The sequence below is a fragment of the Pongo abelii genome, chromosome 11 (genome assembly GCF_028885655.2).
Source record: "Pongo abelii isolate AG06213 chromosome 11, NHGRI_mPonAbe1-v2.0_pri, whole genome shotgun sequence".
NCBI classification, from domain to species: domain Eukaryota; kingdom Metazoa; phylum Chordata; class Mammalia; order Primates; family Hominidae; genus Pongo; species Pongo abelii.
The window spans coordinates 40,286,426-40,309,498 of record NC_071996.2 but is presented as its reverse complement, the minus strand read 5'-3'; the positions used below and the strand labels follow the sequence as shown (position 1 = coordinate 40,309,498).

The window sequence follows — 23,073 nt, the reverse complement described above, 5'->3', positions numbered from 1 at the left end:
AAATCTTTCTTTTACTTTTGCTAAGTGGTTTGTCTTTTAGGAAGAAATGGATGGCTATAGCTGTGTAAATCTCTTCTAAGAAGTGATATGGTAAAGGAAGGCGATCATTAGAATCTCTTTAATAATCTGTCAAATGTTATTCGTTGCATTCTTATGTCTATTAACAATGTTTTCCTCTTTGGAACAGCTGTCTCCTGTGCTATAAGCAGTAATGAAGAATTGTTGACTGCATATTGAGAAAGTGAGTAAAACATTTCCATCATCAAATACTTTGGTTAAATAATTTTTGACTAAAAATACTTTTCAAAAAAAGCTAGCTGATTTTTGAGTCTTTACTCCCTTTCTTTTGATTTTTTTTATGACGAATGCTTATTTACAGATTGTACTTATGAACCACATATATGAAAAGATGTAACATAATGCAGATATGGTTGTCCAGAAATAGCCCTTGAATAAACTGAGGTGCAGAGACCAAATTCACATAGCTAGAAGTGCCTCAGTATTCTTGCACCATGTATTAACATATAACACATTTCACTGGGTTTATTTTGGTCTTCAAATTTCTTGATACCAATAATCATCAATTAATTCATTCCTGATACAGCCAGCAGAATACTGTAGCCATAAGGGCACTTAATCAGTTCTGTTACTTGTGAACTATTCATGCTCCCTTCTAAACTTTAGGCTGGCTTTGTCTTATTGGTAATATATACTCATAGAAAGCTAACTTCTGGGTGCTCAGATACTTAATTTCTGAAAATATGTTAGAATAAACCAAATATAAATAAGAGATTAGACCTACCATTGAGATGAAATATATTCTAAGATAAAAAATACATGACTTCTCAATGAATTGTTATTTCTGTCTACAATACTTTTTCTGTATGATTGATGAATATCATCAAGAATAGGCTGCCTACAATGTTGATAACTAAGTTTATTTTGCAATTCTAAATGCAGTTTATAGTGCTTTACTAGCTCAGAGAGAGGTTAGTAGGATGAGTCCAGTTTCCATAAGCCCTTCTAAATGGGAAATGAGTCCTCTCCCACATAAATGAGTATTTTTAACTAACTGGAGATAAAAATAGTATATCTAAATGTTCCCTTGGAGGAGAGGTTGTGTACAGGAGCTCTCTATTGCCAAACTTTCACATAAGGTCAAACCCAGGATTACAAGCTATAACCATGTTTGCCATCTTTAAAGCAATTCTTCATATTTAAGAACAAATCAATTTTGTGACATACGGTGTTCAAGTATGGGGTCTGGTATAACCTTAGGAAGACAGAGTCTGCTGTGTATCTAAAATCAACCTGTAAGTACTGGTAGACAATCCATAAAGATTTCTGAATGAAAGAAGTAATAAATACTGTCCTCAACAATGTCAATGTTTCATTATCTAAAAATATTTACTCGTGTTCTCTGTGTGATACTTACTAAATCCCTGGCAGCAACTGGACATACTCACATGCCTCCTTGGAAAATAAAATACCAACACAAAACAAAACAAATGAACTGTTTTTGATAGGCATTTGAAAAAACCTATAGCAAGCAGTGTTGATCATGGCTCTAAGAATGCAAGTCAATTAAAAATGATGACATCTGAAATATTTAAACCTTTATTTATTAATAAACATCATAGAGGGAAAAGAAACGCTCAAATGACACAAAGTAGGTAAAATAAATGTTTACTATTTTTAGTCTCATTTAAAATCTTTTGTCAGTTGAGTTTACTCTAAGCTATATAAAAAGGATTCATATATAGAAGACAAAGACATATTTTCCCAAAAGAAAGAAGTAAACAGATGTTTAATTCCACTATACCTTCTAAATTGAGAACTGTTGTGAATGACTTCCCTAATACTGTGAAAATTAATTGGCTATGATTAGAGGCCAAGGCAAGAATTTTATAATGAAGACAAAATATGTAAGCTTCTTTCAAACACAGGAATCCATGAATACGCATACTATTGCTGTTTTAAAATTCAGGCTGAATGAAAATAACTTACCTGACACAACAATAATGAGCATCTTAGCATTGGTACCTAAGAGACTATGGAAGAATTTCAGGGTAGCTGGGATGTCTTTTACATAATACAGCATCTAGAAAGGAGGAAAAAGAGAAATGAGCTGCTTCTCTATGTTGAAGTCTTTATTGCTTGGGCTAGATACTCCTAGAAAGTTTGATTTTCTAGTTGAGTGAATTTTTACCCAAGAAAACACTTAAGAAATTTAAAGATTAAAGACGTTGCATGAAGACATAGAACAATAATGTGAGAAAATATTTAGGGAAATGGAAAAGTATGATATTTGTTTGACTAGAGTCAAATGGTTTTAAATTTACTCTTGCTGGCTTCCATAGCACAGACATTTATAGCTGGAGACACTTAGTCACCATTCCACATGGGGACATGAATCCTATGCTTGTTCTATAATTCGTGAATTGCAGTTCTTCTGGGAAAAAATGGTTCCGGCACCATAAAAACAGACCCCATTTCATGGAACGTTACTTTACAATTAAGCCCTTTGCACTAGCTTCTCCATATGCTCACAGATGCTTTTTTAAAACCACAGAAAATGTGACAGGCTCTGATGATGACAGATTCTGTAGGAAGTTGGACTAAATAAAGCATGAGGTTATCTTCTTGGTCACAGGGTGTTTAAGGGTCAGGACACCCATTTTTAATAAGTCTGGATCAATCTCAAGTGAAGTACAGGCCTTTCCACCCAACACAGAGCTTGGACTTACGCATTGACAGTGGGAAGTTTTTCCCCATGGCTTGCATCTTTGGACCCCACCCCCATAGACACTTCTTATATCTTATCTTCATCTTTGTTGGACAAGAATTCAATATTCCATATAGCCTGTCCTTAGAGAATTCATTGCACAAAGGAAAAGTACTTTAGCTATGCCTCTTTCATATGAATGAATGAAATAAAATGGACCTGACCTGTGCGTGGCTCATGGTGCCTTAGGGGCCACAGTCCACATTTTCCACCACAGGGACCATAGGCAGGTACCCAAATATAGTGAATCAATATGATGGCTAACAATCTACGATATGACCTGGCTAGAAATGTGGAAGTGGGCCATAGATGATACCTTAAATTTTTCTCAAAGACAGTGAAATTTTCTGAATTGACAGTGAGGTTGTAAAAGTATCATGAGAGTGTGAGGATTATAATGAGTAACAGAGAGGCAGAGACGCTGCACAGAAAAATGGGGCATAGACCGAGATGGAGAGAGAAGAACAGGATAGAGATGCAGAGGGAAACAGAGTTGCTATAAGAAAGAAGGAACAAACGTGGAAGTTTTAAGAGAAATAGGAAAGACAAGCTGATTCCTGAAATCACAACATTTATAACAGAGAAAAGAATGGGATCCAGGGTTAAGCAGAGGGAGTGGTTTTTAATAAGAGGAGGTTTTTGCAATAAGATGGAAGAAGGAGATGATGCACAAATGCAGTTATGTTTGCAAAGTTAGCAGGTAAAAAATGAGTTTCTATCTGGTAGTTTCTATTTTCTCTATACATTATGAAGTGAGGTCATCCGTTCGGAATGAAAGGTCTGGGAGAGACTGCAGGAGTAGTAAGGAGAGAGGGGAGTTATGAAATAGTTATGTGAGGAAGTGGGAACAAAAGCAAGTCTGGTAGAGAAATATCTTGGCATCCTGGACAGTGATAAGTACTACCTGACAGGCAAAAGATTTCATCAGCTAAAGAAGTAGAGACATAGAATTGCCTGTATATGACAAAACTGGAGTATTTCTTCCTTTGACTTCTTGTAAGTTTATTCCTTTGGGGTGACTATCATTGTAGACCAGTAAGAAAAATAATGTTTTGTTGTTAATCAATTGGTATTGCCAAAATATGTACATTTCCCAATGGTAACCAACTTCCAAAACCCATACATCCTTTATGCTATTCAGAAATATTAGTTATCTCTGGAAATCCAGCCCCGTGCTACCTACTCAATAGTCACTCTCTTTCTATAACATGTGTGAGTCAGTTTGTTGGATCTGGATGATGGAAGTAAAAACGTATTGAACTGAGGCATCATGTAATCTGCCCCTTTGACCATATGTCCACTACAGAAACACTTTGGGACATTGGTCCACCCAAACCATTAGAGCCACTAGAGAATATGTTATGATGCTATCATTCTCAAATCTCTGTAAAAACATTCAACGATATAAAAATAAATTAAAGACTGGGTGCAGTGGCTCACACCTGTAATTCCAATACTTTTGGAGGTTGAAGTGGGAAGATCACTTGACTCCAGGATTTCAAGACCAGCCTGGGCAACATAGTATGACCCCATCTCTACAAAAAATAAAAAATTAGTTGGGTGTGGTGGTGCACACCTGTGGTCTCAACTAACCAGGAAGCTGCAGTGGGAGGATTGCTTAAGCTCAGGAGGTTGAGGCTAGAGTGAGCTAAGATCATGCCACTGCACTCCAGCCTGGATGACACAGTGAGACTCCCATGTCAAAAAAAGAAATAAGAATTAAGCCAACATTTTTTAAAATGGATAACTGTAGAGGTATTTTGATTAGAGAAAACTGGTTTTTTGAATGTTAAAGAGAATTTTAGTATAATAAACATCTTTATCCTTTATTTGGGCAGATCATGGTCACTTGTCAAATTAGAAATTAGAAGATTTTCATTTTCCTTTTAAAAGTTAGAATAGTAGGTATTCATTATATATATCTGAAAAGTCTTCTTTCTGAGTATATAGTATAATACATATTTCTCACCTGAATCATATGAATAAAGTCCCACTTCTGAAGCTCCTTTTTCTCCAATATTCTACTTTGATATTCAGATGATGTCTCCTTATGCCAAGCAAACTTTACGTTCTCGAGGTTTGATGTCTTGGCTACAAGCCCTAAAATACAGAGAAGAGGTGACACACCATCAATTTTAATTGCAAATGTGGAACCCATTTCCATTTAGAATTTTAATGCAATCAATGTTATATACAAACAGATAGAAAGAACATTTTTCTTTCTTATGTCTGGGAGACCAGAGAGTTCATACTGCTTTTTTTTTTTCTAGTATTTAATGAAATTAGAGGTGAAAGAAACAGTCAGTAAGAAATAATTACAAGAACCCTGGGCAGACATAGGTTATATTGTCTTAGTATTAATGAAGGATCAACTGGTGAATTTTATCAATGGAAAGTGAATTGGAAACAGATCATATGTTTGTATAATTCAGGAGTAGGCAAACTACAGTCCAGGGACTATATCTAGCCTGCTACTTATTTTTGTATGAATTGCAAGCTAAAAACATGTATTGTTCTACTTCCTGACTTTGTGTCACTGCCATTCATGTTTCATGTCATTATATTTTTGAATGATTTAAAAAACACATCATTCATATATGCTAATTCATATGTGAAAATGATATGAAATTCAAATTTTAGTGTTTACAAATAAAGTTTTATTCAAACACACCCATGCTTGTTAGTTTACCTATTTTTTTTTTGGCTGCCTTTGTGGCACATGGCAGGTTGATTAGTTGTTACAGAGATTGGATTGACCTTCTGAATCTAAAATATTTACGATTTGGCCTTTGCCAGGAAAAGTTTGTGAACTTTTACTGTAACCCACTAAACATAAGCTCTTTAAGGTTGATTTAAGTAATTCTGGATCAATGAATGAATCTGTACCTAAGCATAAACATCAGAAGGTAATCATTGATGACAACTGGGGAATGGATAAAGCATCAACAGAAAAGGGAGTTTATTATTCATTGTTCACATTTTGAGATGTTTAGTCATGCCTGCCAAGAACTAATTCAGTTATTCTCCCAATAAGCTTGTGAAAAGCGTGCCACAGTAACTATATTATTAATCATTCAAGGGAACAATTTGAGTTAAGTCTTTTGGGATAGGATCTGGTGTAGAGGACCAGGAGTTACAGGTACCTTTGTATTTGGCAATTTGTTCAGCACTTGGCTCAACAACTTCATTGTTGATACAAACTCCTGGGTATTGAGCCTGAACTTTGGAGAGAATTTGAAGATCAATTTCACCTAGAAGATAAACATATGGGACAGGTCACATCATTCCAGCAAGAAATGATTAAAAACAATTTTAGCCGATTTATTATCTGCCCTACCTTTACTAGGAAAGCCTAGCATAAATAAAGAATAATGTTCAACTGCTGCCCTGCCATGATGCCTGTGATGCAGAACAGCTAGGTTCTAAGTAGGCATAGTAATGTGACTCAAGGAGGGCTGTGAGTGCCATCCATTCATTTATATGATCTTTAACATCTGTCACTATATTTCATCAAATCAAAGATGCTGTTGATTGTAGAAGGAAATTAACCCTTATTTTTGTTTCACCAAGTTAGAAAAAAGCCACTGTCAATTATAATTTTAAGATTTTATCAACTGGAGAGCATAACGATATCAGAGGTATTAAAATACGAAAAAAAATGCACCTCAGAACTGGCAGAGTAGGCTAGGCCAGAAGAGTACAAAAAAAAATGTCAGATTAAAAAAAGGGTACAAGCATATGTCAGGTAAAATAAAGAAGAAAAACGTGTCAGCTATCTGCCCTCATAAACACCATTATCTGTGACACAGACACAGAAATAGCCCTGGCTCAGTTGGGCTATTCTTCAAGGTAGGAAGAGGGAAGAGAACATATGGGGAGAGGACGAGAGATGATGCCAGAGTGATGGTGCTTCATGGGGGAAGATCACTCATGAACTCTGTCACTCCCAAGGTAAGTGGGAGTTAGCCCAGAAACTGTGGGGAAGTGAGGGATTGCAGGTACAGGGGACAAGATGACAGATGCACACACAGAAAATAGAAGAGTATATTTGGAACTACTAGCAGTCTAAATTTCTTAGAATATTGAGCAAGGCAGGACCTCCAAGCAAGAATCCCTGCCCTGGTGAAAAATTCAGCCTGTAGGGATAGTGTAAGAGAGATGACAATAAGTCAGATGGACTTGAGTTTTAAACCTGTCTTCTTCACTTACTCAGTGTATACAACTTTGGGCAATTTGCTTTACCTCTCCAAGCTTCTTTTTTTTTTAATTAGAAAAATAAAAATAATAATAGTACTTAATTTATTAGTTGTGAGGGTTAAATGAAGTAATGCATATAATGCACAGTGCAAAATAAAGTTGGCACTGAATAAATGTTAGCTGTTCATTATTTTTATTGTTATCTTGAGTCCATCTCTTTGAAAATATCTCTTCTCTCCCTATTGCTGATGCCTCCAACTTATGTTTTGCACGTTTATTCAATTAGGTTATCATGTTGACCTCCATTAAAATGGAAATACCTCCTGGCAAGATTAGCATAGGAAAATGATGTTAGTCTTTAACATTTGGCATAAATGACATTAACAGAACCTTTCGAAGGTTGCACATAGCAGGAAGCAAAAGCAGTGGTCATAAGACTTGGAGGTCTGGAAGGAAAGAGATGAGGAAGATAAACCAGGAACAGAAGATCCTAGACTAGGAAAAGACAGCGGTCCAGGGGCATATGAGAGTCCCAGGTACTGGCAATAGGAGATGGTGTACATGGTGTGTGTGGGGGGAAGGAGGGAGAGTGGAAAGGAAGCTGAAATAGAGTATGAAGTCACTTATGTGACAATTTTCTTCACAGCCAGCCCTACCTACTTGAAATCATGTATTTCTTCACTGATGACTATAGCTGCCATTTATTATTGGCCACCTACTGTTCACCAAACACTGTTGCTAGGCTTTTTACCTGGAACATCTCATTAATCCTGACAGCAAGTTCCATGATATTATTAATATTCCCAACTGGATTAGGTGATTTGAGTATGTTGATATTCAAGGGATATTGATATACCTGAAGTTTAAGTCACATTTGTCTAAATCTACACTGTTTGTTCTTCTAACTCATTCAACTAAGAAGTAGAAAGATAACAAACGCTAAAAAGACATGAAAAGCCTTCTATTCTTCTGTTCAGCAACTATTTTGAAGGGAAAAAAAGATAACTAAGACAAAAGGCTGATAAGAATAGCTGTGGGCTAATGGGAAATAGATTCCAGCTTGCCCCCAAAAGACTAGAGACCAAAATTTTCTTGCCTCATATTAACCTAGCCATACATTTTAAATGAAAAATTATCAGTTATGAGGATCTCAAATTCAACATTTTGAAAAAGATAACTGAAATGCAATTATATCCCCTCAGGGCTTGATGAGCTCTCCTCCAAAGATGGACCTAGACATTTCAGGTTGGCCTGGTTGGCAAAATATATCTAGCACAGTCTGGGACATGTTCAGAGCCAGGCAGTCCCTCTCCCTGGGGCACTGATAGAGGACACAATGCTAGAATCACAATTGACATATGGAAACCATTGGTTTGCATAACAGCCTCTAGAGTATAAGCTCATGTGTGCTGGATTCCTGGCAAAAATAAATTAAGTTTAAGAAGAGGTGATAATGGAACTATTTCCTTAAGAGTCAATTAGAACATAAAATCTATTTCTGACCTCATAAGTAGGGTGACCATACTTGTTTGTCAGGGACATTTCCATTTTATACCTGTTGTCTTAGTGTCCATCTGCTTTTGTTTCTTGGTCCTAACTTGTTCATTTTTAATAAAATATCATTAGTAGAATTTTAGTTTTGGAAGTAGTTTTTAAAAAAGAACATTTCATAAATTTACTAATATGAGAAACTTGTTCAATACATACAAATTTCAAAAATTATAATAATTTTCATTATTGTACCTACTGTCTCCAACTAACTCTCTAAAGTACCCTACATTGGACAATAAATAATACCACTGTGCTCATAGGCACTTACATTCTGTGCTTTTTTTTATTTCTTCTGAGAAAGGATGGAATATATGTGCAGAATGTACAGGTTTGTTACATAGGTATACATGCACCATGGTGGTTTGCTATACCTATTGACCTGTCTTCTATGTTCACTCCCCTCACCCCCAACCCCCAACAGGCCTTGGTGTCTGTTGTTCTCCCCTCTGTGTCCATGTGCTCTCATTGTTCAACTGCCACTTATGAATGAGAACATGCGGTATTTGGTTTTCTGTTCCTGTTAGTTTGCTGAGGATGATGGCTCCCAGCGTCATCCATGTCCCTGCAAAGGACATGAACTCATTCTTTTTTATGGCTTCATAGTATAACATGGTGTATATGCACCACATTTTCTTTATCCAGTCTATCACTGATGGGCATTTGGGTTGGTCCCATGACTTTGCTATTGTAAATAGTGCTGCAATGAGCATACATATGCATGTGTCTTTATAGTAGAATGATTTTATTCCTTTGGATATATACCCAGCAATGGGATTGCTGGGTCAAATGGTATTTCTGGTTCTAAATTCTTGAGGAATCTCCATACTGTCTTCCACAATGGTTGAACTAATTGACATTCCCACCAACAATGTAAAAGTGTTCCTATCTCTCCACAGCCTTGTCAGCATCTATTGTTTCCTGATGTTTTAATAATTGCCATTCTGACTGGCTTGAGATGGTATCTCATGGTGGTTTTGATTTGCATTTCTCTGGTGATCAGTGATATTGAGCTTTTTCTCATATGTTTGTTGGCCACATAAATGTCTTCTTTTGAGAAGTGTCTGTTCATATCTTTTGCCCAGTTTTTAATGGGGTGGTTTGTTTTTTTCTTATAAATTCATTTAAGTTCCTTGTAAATTCTGGATATTAGATCTTTGTCAGATGGGTAGAGCACAGAAATTTTATCCCATTCTGTAGGTTGCCTGTTCACTCTGATGATAGTTTCTTTTGCTGTGCAGAAGTTCTTTAGTTTAATTAGATCCCATTTGTCAATTTTGGCTTTTGTTGCAATTGCTTTTGGCATTTTTGTCATGAAGTCTTTGCCCATGCCTATGTCCTGAATGGTATTGCCTAGGTTGTCTTCTAGGGTTTTTATGGTTTTGGGTTTTACATTTAAGTCTTTAATCCATCTTGAGTTAATTTTTGTATAAGGTGTAAGGAAGGGGTCCAGTTTCAGTTTTCTGCATATGGCTAGCCAGTTTTCCCAGCACCATTTACTGAATAGGAGATCCTTTTCCCGTTGCTTGTTTTTGTCAGGTTTGTTGAAGATCAGATGGTTTAGGTGTGTGGTGTTATTTCTGAGGCCTCTGTTCTGTTACATTGGTCTATATGTCTGTTTTGGTACCAGTACCATGCTGTTTTGGTTACTGTAGACTTGTAGTATAGTTTGAAGTCAGGTGGCATGATGCCTCCAGCTTTGTTCCTTTTGCTTAGGATTGTCTTGGCTATATGTGGTCTTCTTTGATTACATATGAAATTTAAAATAGCTTTTTCTAATTCTGTGAAGAACGTCAATGGTAGTTTGATGGGAATAGCATTGAATCTACAAATCAATTTGGGCAGTATGGCCATTCTCATAATATTGATTCTTCTTATCCATGAGGATGGAATATCTTTCCATTTGATTGTATCCTCTCTTATATCCTTGAACAATGCTTTGTAGTTCTCCTTGAAGAGGTCCTTCGCATCCCTTGTTAGCTGTATTCCTAGGTATTTTATTCTCTTTGTAGCAATTGTAATTTGGAGTTTCTTCATGATTTGGCTTTGTGTTTGTCTAATGTTGGTGTAAAGGAATGCTGTGATTTTTGCACATTGATTTTGTATCCTAAGACTTTGCTGAAGTTGCTTATCAGTTTAAGAAGTTTTTAGGCTGAGATGATGGGGTTTTCTAAATATACAATCATGTTGTCTACAAACAGAGACAATTCGCCTTCCTCTCTTCCTATTTGAATACCTTTTATTTCTTTCTATTGCCTGATTGCCCTGGCAAGAAGTTCCATTACTACCTTGAATAGGAGTGGTGATAGAGGGCATCCTTGTCTTGTACTAGTTTTCAACAGTAATGCTTCCAGCTTTTGCCTATTCAATATGATATTGGTTGGGTAAGTTTGTCATAAATAGCTTTTATTATTTTGAGATGTGTTCCATTAATATCTAGTTTATTGAGAGTTTTTAACAAGAAGAGATGTTTAATTTTATCAAAGGCCTTTTCTGCATCTATTGAGATAATAATGTGGTTTTTGTCTTTCGCTCTGTTTATGTAATAGATTATGTTTTTTGATTTGTGTATGTTGAACCAGCCTCGCATCCCAGGGATGAAGCTGACTTGATCGTGGTGGATAATTTTTTTTAATATGCTGCTGAATTTGGTTTGCCAGTATTTTACTGAGGATTTTCCCATCGATATTCATCAGAGATACTGGCCTGAAGTTTCCTTTTTTTGTTGTGTCTCTTCTTGATTTTGTTATCAGGAAGATACTGCCTTCATAAAATGAGTTAGGGAGGAGTCCCACCTTTTCAATCATTTGTAATAGTATCTGAAGGAATGGTACCAGCTCCTCTTTGTATTTCTGGTAGGACTCAGCTGTGAATCCATCTGGTCTTGGCTTTCTTTGGTTGGTAGGCTATTAATTACTGCCTTAATTTCAGAACTTGTTATTGGTCTATTCAGGGATTCAACTTCTTCTTGGTCTAGTCTTAGTAGGGTGTATGTGCCCAGGAATTTAACCATTTCTTCTAGAGTTTCTAGTTTATTTGTGTAGAGGTGTTTATAGTATTCTCTGATGGTAGTTTGTATTTCTGTGGGGTCAGTGGTGATATACCCTTTATCATTTTTTATTGTGTCTATTTGATCCTTCTCTCTTTTCTTCTTTATTAGTCTAGCTAGCAATCTATTTTGTTAATTTTTTCAAAAAAACAGTTACTGGACTCATTGATTTTTGTTTGGAGGGTTTTTGGATCTCTATCTCCTTTAATTCTTCTCTGATCTTAGTTATTTCTCGTCTTCTGCCAGCTTTTGGATTCATTTGTTCTTGCCTCTATAACTCTTTTAATTGTGATGTTAGGGTGTCAACTTGAGATCTTCAAGCTTTCTGATGGGGGCATTTAAGTGCTATAAATTTCCCTCTTAACACTGCTTTAGTTGTGTCCCAGAGATTCTGGTATGTTTTCTCTTTGTTCTTGTTGGTTTCAAAGAACTTCTTGATCTCTGCTTTAATTTCATTATTTACCCAGGAGTCATTCAGGAGCAGGTTGTTCAATTTCCATGTAATTGTGTAGTTTTGAGTGAGTTTCTTAATCCTGAGTTCTAATTTGATTGCACTGTGGTCTGAGAGACTGTTATGATTTCAGTTCTTTTGCATTTGCTAAGGAGTGTTTTATTTCCAATTATGTGGTAGATTTTAGAATAAATGCCAAGTGGCATTGCGAAGAATGTATATTCTGTTGATTTGGGGTACAGAGGTTTGTGGATGTTTACTAGGTCCACTTGATCCAGAGCTGAGTTCAAGTCCTCAATATCCTTATTAATTTTCTGTCTCATTGATCTAATACTGACAGTGGGGTGTTAAAGTCTCCCACTATTATTGTCTGGGAGTATACCTCTCTTTGTAGGTCTCTAAAAACTTGTTTTATGAATCTGAGTGCTCTTGTATTGGGTGCATATATATTTAGAATAGTTAGCTCTTCTTGTCAAATTGTTCCCTTTACCTTATGTAATGCCCTTGTCTTTTTTGATCTTTGTTGGTTTAAAGTCTGTTTTGTCAGAGACTAGGATTGCAACCCCTGCTTATTTTTTGCTTTCCATTTTCTTGGTAAATTTTCCTCCATCCCCTTATTTTGAGCCTATGTGTGTCTTTGCACATGAGATGGGTCTCCTGAATACAGCACACTGATGGGTCTTGACTCTTTATCTGATTTGTCAGACTGTGTCTTTTAATTGGGACATTTAGCTCATTTACATTTAAGGTTAGTATCATTATGTGTGAATTTGACCCTACCATCATGCTGCTATTTGGTTATTTTGTACACTAGTTGTTGCAGTTTCTTCATAGTGTCATTGGTTTTTATATTTTGATGTGTTTTTGCAGTGGCTGCTACTGGCTTTTCCTTTCCATGTTTAGTGCTTCCTTCAGGAGCTCTTGCAGGGCAGGCCTGGTGACAACAAAATTCCTCAGCATTTGCTTGTCTGGAAAGGATTTTATTTCTCCTTTGCTTATGAAGCTAGTTTGGCTGGATATGAAATTCTAGGTTGAATTTTTTTTTTTCTTTAAGAATGTTGAATATTGGCCTCCAATCTTTTCTGGCTTGTAGAGTTTCTGCTGAGAGGTCTGTTGTTAGTCTGATGGGTTTCCCTTTGTAGGTGACCTGGCCTTTCTCTTTGGCTGCCCTTAACAATTTTTCTTCATTTCCATCTTCAATCTGATGATTATGTGTCTTGGAGTTGAATTTCTTGTGGAGTATCTTAATGATGTTCTCTGTATTTTCTGAATTTGCATGTTGGCAGTCTTGCTAGATTGAGGAAGTTCTCCTGGATAATATCCTGAAGTGTGTTTTCCAGCTTGTTTCCATTCTCTCCATTTCCTTCTTGTACTCCAATCAATTGTAGGTTTGGTCTTCTTATGAAGTCCCATATTTCTTGGAAGCTTTGTTCATTCCTTTTCATTCTTTTTTCTCTAGTCTTGTCTGCGTGCCTTATTCCAGGAAGGTGGTCTTCAGACTCTGATATTCTTTCTTCCACTTGGTTGATTCAGCAATTGATACTTGTGTATGCTTCAGGAAGTTCTCATGCTGTGTTTTTCAGCTCCATCATGTTGTTTATGCTTCTCTCTAAACTGGTTATTCTAGTTAGCAATTCCTCTAACCTTTTATCAAGGTTCTTAGCTTCTTTGCATTGGGTTAGGACATGCTCCTTTAGATCAGTGTAGTTTTTTATTACCCATCTTTTGAAGCCTACTTCCATCAATTTGTCCATCTGATCCTCCCTCCAGTTCTGTGACCCTGATGGAGAAAGGTTGAAATCATTGGGAGGAGAAAAGGCACTCTGACCTTTTGGGTTTTCAGCATTGTTTCATTGATTCTTTCTCGACTTCGTGAGTTTGTCTAGTTTTGGTCTTTGAGGCTGCTGACCCTTGGATGGGGTTTTTGTGGAGACTTTTTGTTGCTCTTGTTGTTGATGCTGTTGTTGTTGCTTTCTGCTTGTTTGTTTTTCTTTCAATGGTTAGGTCCCTCTTCTGCAGGGCTGCTGCAGTTTGCTGGGGGTTCACTTCAGGACCTATTTATCTGATTCACTCCTGTGCCTGGAGATGTCACCCAAAGAGGCTGGAGAACAGCAAAGATGAGTGCCTGCTTCTTCTTCTGGGACTTCTGACCTTGAGGGGCACCAGCCTGATGCCAGTAGGGAGCAGTCCTGTATAGGGTGTCTGACAACCTCTATTGGAGGGTCTCACCCAGTTGGGTGGCATGGGGAACAGAACCTGTTTAACACAGTGCCTCACTTGTGGGAAACCCACTTGTCTGGGCTGCCTGGATTCCTCAGAACTACCAGGAGGAAAGGCTAAGTCTGCTGGTCCACAGAGACTGCAGCCATCCCTCCCCCTAGGGACACAGGACCAGGGAGATGCAGGTTCTGTCCCTGAGCCTCTGGCTGGTGTTACTGGAGTTGGGGCAGGGAAGCCTCACCCAATGAGGAAGGATGGGTCAGGGTCAGGCCTGAAGAGGCACTCTGGCCACAGACTGCAAGCTGGTGTGTTGGACTGTGAGGGACAAGTCTTGGGACCAAGCCGTCCAGCCTCCCTGTCTCCAACAGGGGAAAAGCACAGCCTGGGGCTATAGAGATGGGTGCCTCCCTTCCCCTGCCCAGGGAGCTTTGTGTTAGGCAGATGCAAATCCCAGTACTGGCTGCTGCTCCTCCCCCAAGGAGCTCAAATAGCTTTGACAGCAGGCAGCCACAGCCAGTGCTGGTCACCTCTCCCTCCAGGAGTTCCGTAGGCTTAAGCAGATTCCTTCCAACTGAGAAGCTAAGAGTCTGTGCATTCCTGGGTTGGGACGCTAGTCCCTGGTGGTGTGGGTTCACAAGTGGGATCTTCCAATCTGTGGGTTGCACAGTTCTGTGGAAAAAGCACACTCACCCATTGCCTCCCTTGGTTGGGGGGAGGGGGCTTCCCCACTCCATGTGGCTCTCATGTGGGCTGCCACACCACACTGTTCTTCTTTCTCTCCGTGCGTCACACCAACCTCCTAGTCAGTTCTGATGAGAGAACCTGGATGCCTTGGTTACTGGTGAAGTATTCACAAGCTTATTATGTTTTTTTTCAATGGGAGCCTCCAAACGCTGCTGTTTCTAGTCGGCCATCTTGGCCCCGCCCTGTGTTATTTTTATAATAGGTATAGTATTTCTTATTGTGATATATATGTAAGAAATAATACAATTATCTATATCTATATCTAGCTATATAAATATCTACTTCTATCTATTTACATACATATATGTATCTTTATAGAAATGTGTGTATATGCATATATCGATATATGTGTGTGATATTATTTTATATATATATATATATGTTTTTATCTATGGCTCCTGGCTTATGATTCCCATAGCCTTTGTTAATAGTCTTTTATTATAATGTTATGGTGCTTTTGGCCTCAGGAGCAGACCTCAGAAAACCTTTCACCTACACAAGGCAGGACTATAACATGTTTCCACCTTTGTGATTGAGGGTCATAAGACCTCATTTCAGAGGAGGTCCTGTCCCATATCCTAGAGGAATTAATGCTGCACAGAGAGGTCAAGAAGAATCTGAACAGAGAGGCCTCACTGGGTTTCCCACTCAGCCTATCAGCATTAGATTATAACCTTTTTGTCCAATCACATTACTACATGGTTGTCCAATGAAGTTTTCATAAAAGGCCCAAGAGAACAGGATTTGAAGAGCTTCCAGATAGTGAACATGTGTAGGCTCCTGGCAGGTAGCATATCCAGGCAGAGCATGAAAGCTCTGTGTACCTTTTCTCATACCTTACCCTATGCATCTCTTCATCTTTAGCCTTTGTAACATCTTTTATAATAAACCAGCAAATGTAAGCCAGTTTCCCTGAGTTCTGTGAACCACTTTAATAAATTAATCAAACCCAAAGAGGGGTCATAGAAACCTCAGCTTGAAGCTGGCTGCTCTGAAGTTCTGGAGGCCCAAACTTGCAACTGGTATCTGAAAGGGGACAGTCTTGTGGGACTGAGCCCTCAACCTGTGGGATCTGACATTATTTTCAGGCAGACAGCATCAGAATTGAATTGAATTGGAAGATACCTGGTGGTATCTGCTGCTTGGTGTTGGGAGAAAAAAAAGCTCATGCATTTGGTCACAGAAGTCTTCTGTGTTGATTGTTGTGGTGTGAGAGCAGAGGAAAATATTTGAGTTTTTCCCTCAGAATATATACATATGTATGTACATATAAATATATGTGTGTATATATACATATCCATAAGATATAAAATCATAAAATAAAATATTCCTTGACATTGTATTCTACATGATTTGCTTTTCAGTATCCCTCAGAAATAGGAGACATGTATTTTTAAAAAATAATTTATACCCATAATCTCCAATATAATATTGAAAGAGAAGAATAAAGTTGGACAACCGACACTATCTGACTTCAAGACTTACTATAAAGCTATATGAATCAAAACAGCCTGGTAATGGCAAAAGAATAGACAGATAGATCAGTGGAACAGAATAGAGAGACCAGAAATAGACCCACATAAATATAGTCAATTGATCTTTGACAAGGGAGCAAAGGCAATACAATGGAGCAAAGATAGTCTTTTCAACAAATGGTGCTGCAACAACTGGATACCCACCTGCAAAAAAATGAATCTAGACACGGACCTTACATCCTTCACAAAAATTAATTCAAAATGAATCATAGAACTATGTGTAAAACATAAAACTGTAAAATTCCTAAAATATAACAGAGGAAAACCTAGATGACCTTGGGTGTGGCGATGACTTTTTAAATAGAAACCAAAGGCATAATCTATGAAATAAGTAATTAATAAGCTGAACTTTATTAAAATTAAAAACTTCTGCTCAGCAAAAGAAAATGTCAGGAGAATGAGATGACAGGCATGAAAGAAAATAATTGAAAAGAGCATATCTGATAAAGGATTATTATCCAAAATATACAAAGAACTCTTAAATCTCAACAATAAGAAAACAACCAGCCCAATTAACAATTGGGCCAAAGACCTAAACACCTCACCAAAGAAGATATACAGATGGCAAATAAATATATAAAGAGATATTTCATATCATATGCCATCAATGAAATGCAAATTAAAACATTAATGAAATATCATTAGACACCTGGAAGGGCCAAAATCCAGAGCACTAATGACAATAATTGCTGGGAAAGATGTGGAGCAACAGGAACTCTCATTTGCTGCTGGTGGGAAAGGTAACTTTGGGTCCACTTTGGAATACAGTTTGTCAGTTTCTTAAAAGATTAAGCATAATCTTACCATATGATTCAGTAATCAAGCTCCTTGGTTTCTACCCAAAGGAGTTGAAAACTTATAGTCACACAAAAATCTGCACATAGATGTTTATTAGCTTTATTTGTAATTGCCAAAGCTTGGAAGTAACCAAGAGTGTCCTTCAGCATATAAACTGGTAAGTAAAAGAACAAACAAACAAAAAATCTGTGGTACATGCAGACAGTAGAATATCATTCAGCACAAGAAAGAAATGAGTTACTAAGCCATGAAAAGACATGGAAGAAACTTAAATGCATATTACTATCTGAATGGAGCCAATCTGAAAAAGTTACATGCTGTATGATTTCAACTAGATGACATTCTGGAGAAGACAAAATTATGGAAACAGTGAAAAGATCAGTGGTTGCCAGGGGCTGAGGGGTGGAGGTGAAGGGGTGGAGCATAGATGATTTTGGGGGCAGTAAAACTACTCTGTATAATACTATAATGGTGGATACATGTCACTATACATTTGTTTAAACCCATGGAATACAACACCAAAAGTAAACCCTAAAGTAAACTATGAGCTTCTAGTAATTATTCATCTTTGGAATACTGAAATAATATCCTCAAAGGTCAGCCTACCTCTGGTCTTGTATTCCACAAAGCACTTACCATGATAACCATTTTAAACCCTGCTAAGCAAACCCATCACTTCCCTGCTTAAAATCTTCTAGTGACTATGAAATGGATGAAGGTCAAGCTGCTCTACTAAACATAGACTATTTGGCCTGGTCTTTATTCTCATCACTCACAGTTTTATATTCTGAATTTTGTGGCTCCAGGAGCCCTGAATTGCTTGCATTCTACCCTCTTTCCTTTATGTACCATCCTCTCCCATGCTTTCTCCTCTGCCTAAAAAGCTCTCCCTCACTTCTTCACTTCAACTGGCTAACTCCTACACATCTAAAACTCTACCACTCATAGCTGATAATCTTAGTGGTCTTTCCCACAGAGCCCAGAAGCAGCATGAGAATCCTCCAGACACTAACTACCCATCAATTGACTGGAGTTGGCAACACAGATAAAACACACTTGTCTTTCCTGATCTAAATTATTGCTTTTCTTCATTTATATGATATACTAGCAAAGGCTTGCTTCCAACAAGTTTGTTAAAAAGAACTAAGGATACTTAAATGCTGGATTGAATAACTGAGCTGGTTTGATCATTAATCATTGCAGGCATACGAGGAGTTATTATACCCTATAGAACCATGAGCCATCAGTATAAGAGATTCAAAGTAAAAAAAAAAAAAAAAAAGTGGCCATTGTCCTTTCTAACTGAATCCTTCAGAGCAGGACCCACAATGTTATGACTATGTTCCAGTATCAGGTATGAAATGCCTTACAAATGCTTTCAGAGAAAACACAAGCCAAACTAATGTGTTAAAATAATGGCAGAAAGTAAACTAGACTTGAGTCAAATAATTCAGAAATTCTCAACAAATTCAGGGGTAAGTGAAAAAAATGTGGAAGGCAGCAATCTACTTTTATTGTACATTGCAAAACTTTCTAGGAATCTTAAACTTGAGATCCAGAAAATGGCATTTAAGGGGAGTAGGGCAATACATGCTCAGTTTATAGTCAGTCTCTTCCCACATGTGACCTCTCATGACCGTTGCTTGGTCATAACTCTGATGATTGAAGGCTACTTATTTTTGACCTCCCTAAGGCCTTTAGATACATACACACCAACAGCTGTTTGGGTTAACAAAAGCCCTATTAAGAAATGACATTAAATGTTTCTCCCTAAAGAAACTAAGTCTACAGCATTTTCTGTGACAAATACAGAAATAATTTTGATGATTAAACAAACTCTATTCAAACATATCATAGTATTTTCTTTCTTTTTTTCTTTTCTCCCCTTCTGTGAATAGCAAGGCAAATTAATGATGTTTCAGTCTGTGCTTGTGATGATGATGTAACTGATTTTCTCAGTTGATCCCTTGTGTGTAATTTTAGCAAAGCTGGGCAAATCCAAGTATGTATTAGCATAAATCAATGGGATACAGAGCACTTCATTTCAATATACAATGTTTAGAAAGATATGCACCAAATTAAAATCAAGAGTTATCTAACGGTGATAGAATTATAGGTTATTTTTAATTCTCTTTTTTTGTTTATCTATAATTTGAAATGTTTCTATAAAAATTTATTCAAATTAATTATTTTCGAAGTGTTCATCTCCCAATTAGAAAATCTTTCTGTGATGGTTACTTTTATGTGTCATCTCTACCGGGCCATGGAGTGCTCAGACATTTGGATAAACATGATTCTGAGTGTGTCTGTCAGGGCATTTTTGGATGAGATTAATGTTTGAATTGGTAGACTGAGTAAAGCAGACTGCCCTCCCTCATCCAATCAATCCAAGACCAGAAGAGAACAGCTTGAGCTGGAACTGGTCATTTCTGGCCTTCAGACTCAGACTGAAATATCAGCCCTTGTTGAGTCTCAAGCCTTCAGGCCTGCTGGCTTTGAGACTAGAACTTACACCATGGGCTCTCCTGGGTCTGCAGCCTACCGACTGTAGATCTTGGGACTTGTCAGCCTTCATAATCATATGAGCTAATTCCTTATTTTACATATTAAGGTATATATATATAAATTGTATTTATATTATATATATATAATCTTGTTGGTTCTGTTTCTCTAGAGAACCCTGACTAATTACTACAGGTTTAAATTTTTTCTGTTATTATTTTATATGCAAGTGACTATTTCAAGGCATTTATCAACATATATGAAACAACTCACATTAGCAACAATTTGGCCTTTAGCTTACTGTAATCATTTAACCTCTCTACACTAATTACCATATTTACCACTAACACTAGTACCACATTTACCACTAAGTATCTAATTAAACATCTTTATTTAATTTTAATTTTTTTTTTTTTTTTTTGAGATGGAGTCTCGCTCTGTCGCCCAGGCTGGAGTGCAGTGGCGCGATTTTGGCTCACTGCAAGCTCCGCCTCCTGGGTTCAAGGATACTTTATAATGCAAGTTGTTCTCTTACGTCCTGGAGGCTTACATTTGGTTTTGTAAAATCACGTCTATTTGATTTTAAAAGGCATTGCTGTATTATAGTAAATGTTAGTATACTGAAGATGTGACTATACCTTATATATGAACTTTATCTGGTGACTCAAAGAACTGGTCTTCTGAGTGGGAGACTTTCTGTTCTGGGCAAGTGCACTAGTAAAAGAGGCTATAAAATGAAATTTTTATTGCTTAAAAAATATGGATAAGTAGGTAGACAGCTGGCTAGATGGATGCATGAATGCACAGACAGACTCACAGACTGCTTCTAGTAAGATAGTTACTTGGATGACTAGAAGAATAAAAGTATGTAGGAAAGAGAGAAGTCACAACTTGGAAAAATAGGTTTTCTAGGTGCTCTGCTATTACATTTAAAAAAGCATGTTTAAAGGGTAGGATGTGAAGATAGGCTGGAAGGAAATCCCTAACAAAAGCTTTACCAACCCTCTACTCTTCAGCTAGCACATTATGTGAAATCCTATTCTTAGGACACAGCTTTAAATTGGACATACACCTCCACTTGTATTGTTGATGGACATACGTTTCTGCTATTTGAGATCCCAAGGCAGTCAAGGGATGGAGTTAGAGCGGTTTTATACATTCTTAATCCTTTTTTTTTTTTTTTTTAGTTTCGGTTCCTGTGGCACTGCCTTTAGCACGCACCAATTTTGTCCATGCACGTTTTAGGCAGATAGTGAGAAGCTGAGAGTCTTACGTGTCATGTCTCTTCTATCTTAAACTGGTCTGTCATCATAAAATTATAATCCTAGTTTGCTACTATTCAAAGGCAGAGAATAGAACTTCATGACATGATTGCTGGTATATCAAATGTTTTATTAATCACATAATGATTATAATTAACTCATGCCAGCCCTAGACAAACGGCCCAATCTTTTTTATTTATCCTTATAGTGCTACTAGAATTCTGCATGCTTTTCATAGGGTATTTAAATCTCTCCTGAACTCATTTGCTCATCTACAAAATGGGAAAATATAACTCACAGTCACTCCTTACATCATATGGTAACTTTTAAAAAATGTTATTTTTATGATTTTTTTAAGTTTAATTTCCCTATGTCAAAGTTATCAACAATCTTTGACTGTAAAATCAGGACAACTGATTAATGTATTAATTACCTCAAAAACTTAATTCCAATATTTACTTATTGTTCAGATTTCGAGATAATCAACAAGTACCAAAAATCAAAGCCTGAGACTAATTTGGGAATTGTGCATGCTATGTCTTTCTTTCAATCATACATCCACTAAGGATCCATTATATGCCAGGAAATGCCCACTGTTGGGCTTATAGAGATAATTTCTTAAAAAGTTAATAGGCACATTGACATTGCTCAAACTCATTAATAATAAAAGAGATGAAAATTGAAATGCCAATACAATATCACCCGATGCTTGTTGGACTTGTAAAACATCAGAAAGCTAAAGAATGCTAAGTGATGTCAGGGATATTCAGATAGAGAAATTTCATCCAGGCTACTGAGAATATAGACTGGAGCAGCCACTATGGGGACTAATTTGGTAATCCTTATTCAGATTAAATATATGCATAACCTATGACCCAGGAATTCTGAATTGAGAATGTAATAAAAATGCATAATCCAAAGAAATTCTCACATGGGTGAATAAGGAGATATTGAACCACGTTCACTACAGCATTGCTTGGGATAGAAGGGGGTTAGATGGAAAGTTATAAGGCAGAAAAATTGTTGTAGATGCACAACACTCAGTATTCTGTAACAGTCAGAATCCATAGACCAGATCAATACTTAGCAATACAGTAATCTTCAGGGTATAGTACTCCATGACAATGCAAGAAAGTGTAATATATTGAGGGAAACCAGAATAGGTCACCTCGACATCTGCCTCTTTGACAAGAAAATTATTTTTGAGCTAAAGGCAATTAAGAAGCAGCAAATGGAAGGAAAATTTTCCCTATCCTCCTGCTCTTCTGCCTAAGGGCAGGATATAAATTCTCCTTTACTGGAGACAACTCTAAACTCTTACCAGCCCAGAGACAGCACCAGAGGAATCTGCAAACAAACTTACTCGTATTTTCCACCCATATATTTACCTTCTCACAGTTTCCCTCCCTTGGAAGACTAAAATAATTTTCCTTTCTCCTGTCATTTCCCCACAAATTTATTGTTTTTTGTTGAAGGTGCTCTATGAGCCAGAGTTCCAAACCACTACTTCGAGTTACTTTTCCTTGGAGTTTATTCTGTATGATGAGCACTGCATGTTAATAAATGTGTTTGTTTCCCTCTTATTAATCTATCTTTTGTTATAGGGACCCATCCCAACTAAGAATTCATGAGGGTTGAGGGGGAATTTTTTTTGTTCCCTACTATATATATTGTATACACTATATGTATATTGTATAAAAATATACAATAGGAGAATAAAAATGTACAGATTGGTAATGGGAAACAGAAAACATATTAATTGCAATAAATTATAACAATGGTATAATGGAATTCTTCAGGGCAAACAGTGAAAATACAAAGGCAGAGTTAGTGACTGTAGTGAGCACAGGGGAGGCTGAGTCCAAGAAGAAGAGCAGGAAATACTTTGCGGAGGATGTGGAGGATATACCCCTTGGGCAAGTCTGTGTATTCTGCTGTTAGCTTTCTTCTTGGTTTTGGGTCACTTACTTTAGACTACTTTA

The 23,073-nt window shown here is 37.1% G+C and overlaps 1 protein-coding gene and 1 long non-coding RNA gene across 4 annotated transcripts in view; one reads left to right on the top strand and one right to left on the bottom strand.

The window, feature by feature from the left end:
* LOC129057974 (uncharacterized) overlaps positions 1-23,073 on the top strand; it is an 84,199-nt gene that overhangs the window by 26,383 nt on the left and 34,743 nt on the right. For both annotated transcript variants that reach the window (XR_010135981.1, XR_010135982.1), the window contains one exon: positions 188-241. This is a non-coding gene — a long non-coding RNA (uncharacterized LOC129057974). The remainder of the gene's footprint in view (positions 1-187; positions 242-23,073) is intronic.
* Positions 1-23,073, bottom strand: part of HNMT (histamine N-methyltransferase) — a 49,279-nt gene that overhangs the window by 7,599 nt on the left and 18,607 nt on the right. Inside the window, exons 1-4 of one of the 2 annotated variants that reach the window (XM_063712578.1) lie at positions 14,941-15,176; positions 5,929-6,036; positions 4,755-4,885; positions 2,008-2,101 (exon numbers count right to left, since the gene is read on the bottom strand). In XM_063712578.1, coding sequence (XP_063568648.1) covers positions 2,008-2,101; positions 4,755-4,885; positions 5,929-6,036; positions 14,941-14,995 — 388 coding nt within the window. In that variant the 5' untranslated portion in view covers positions 14,996-15,176. 2 annotated transcript variants of the gene reach the window in all.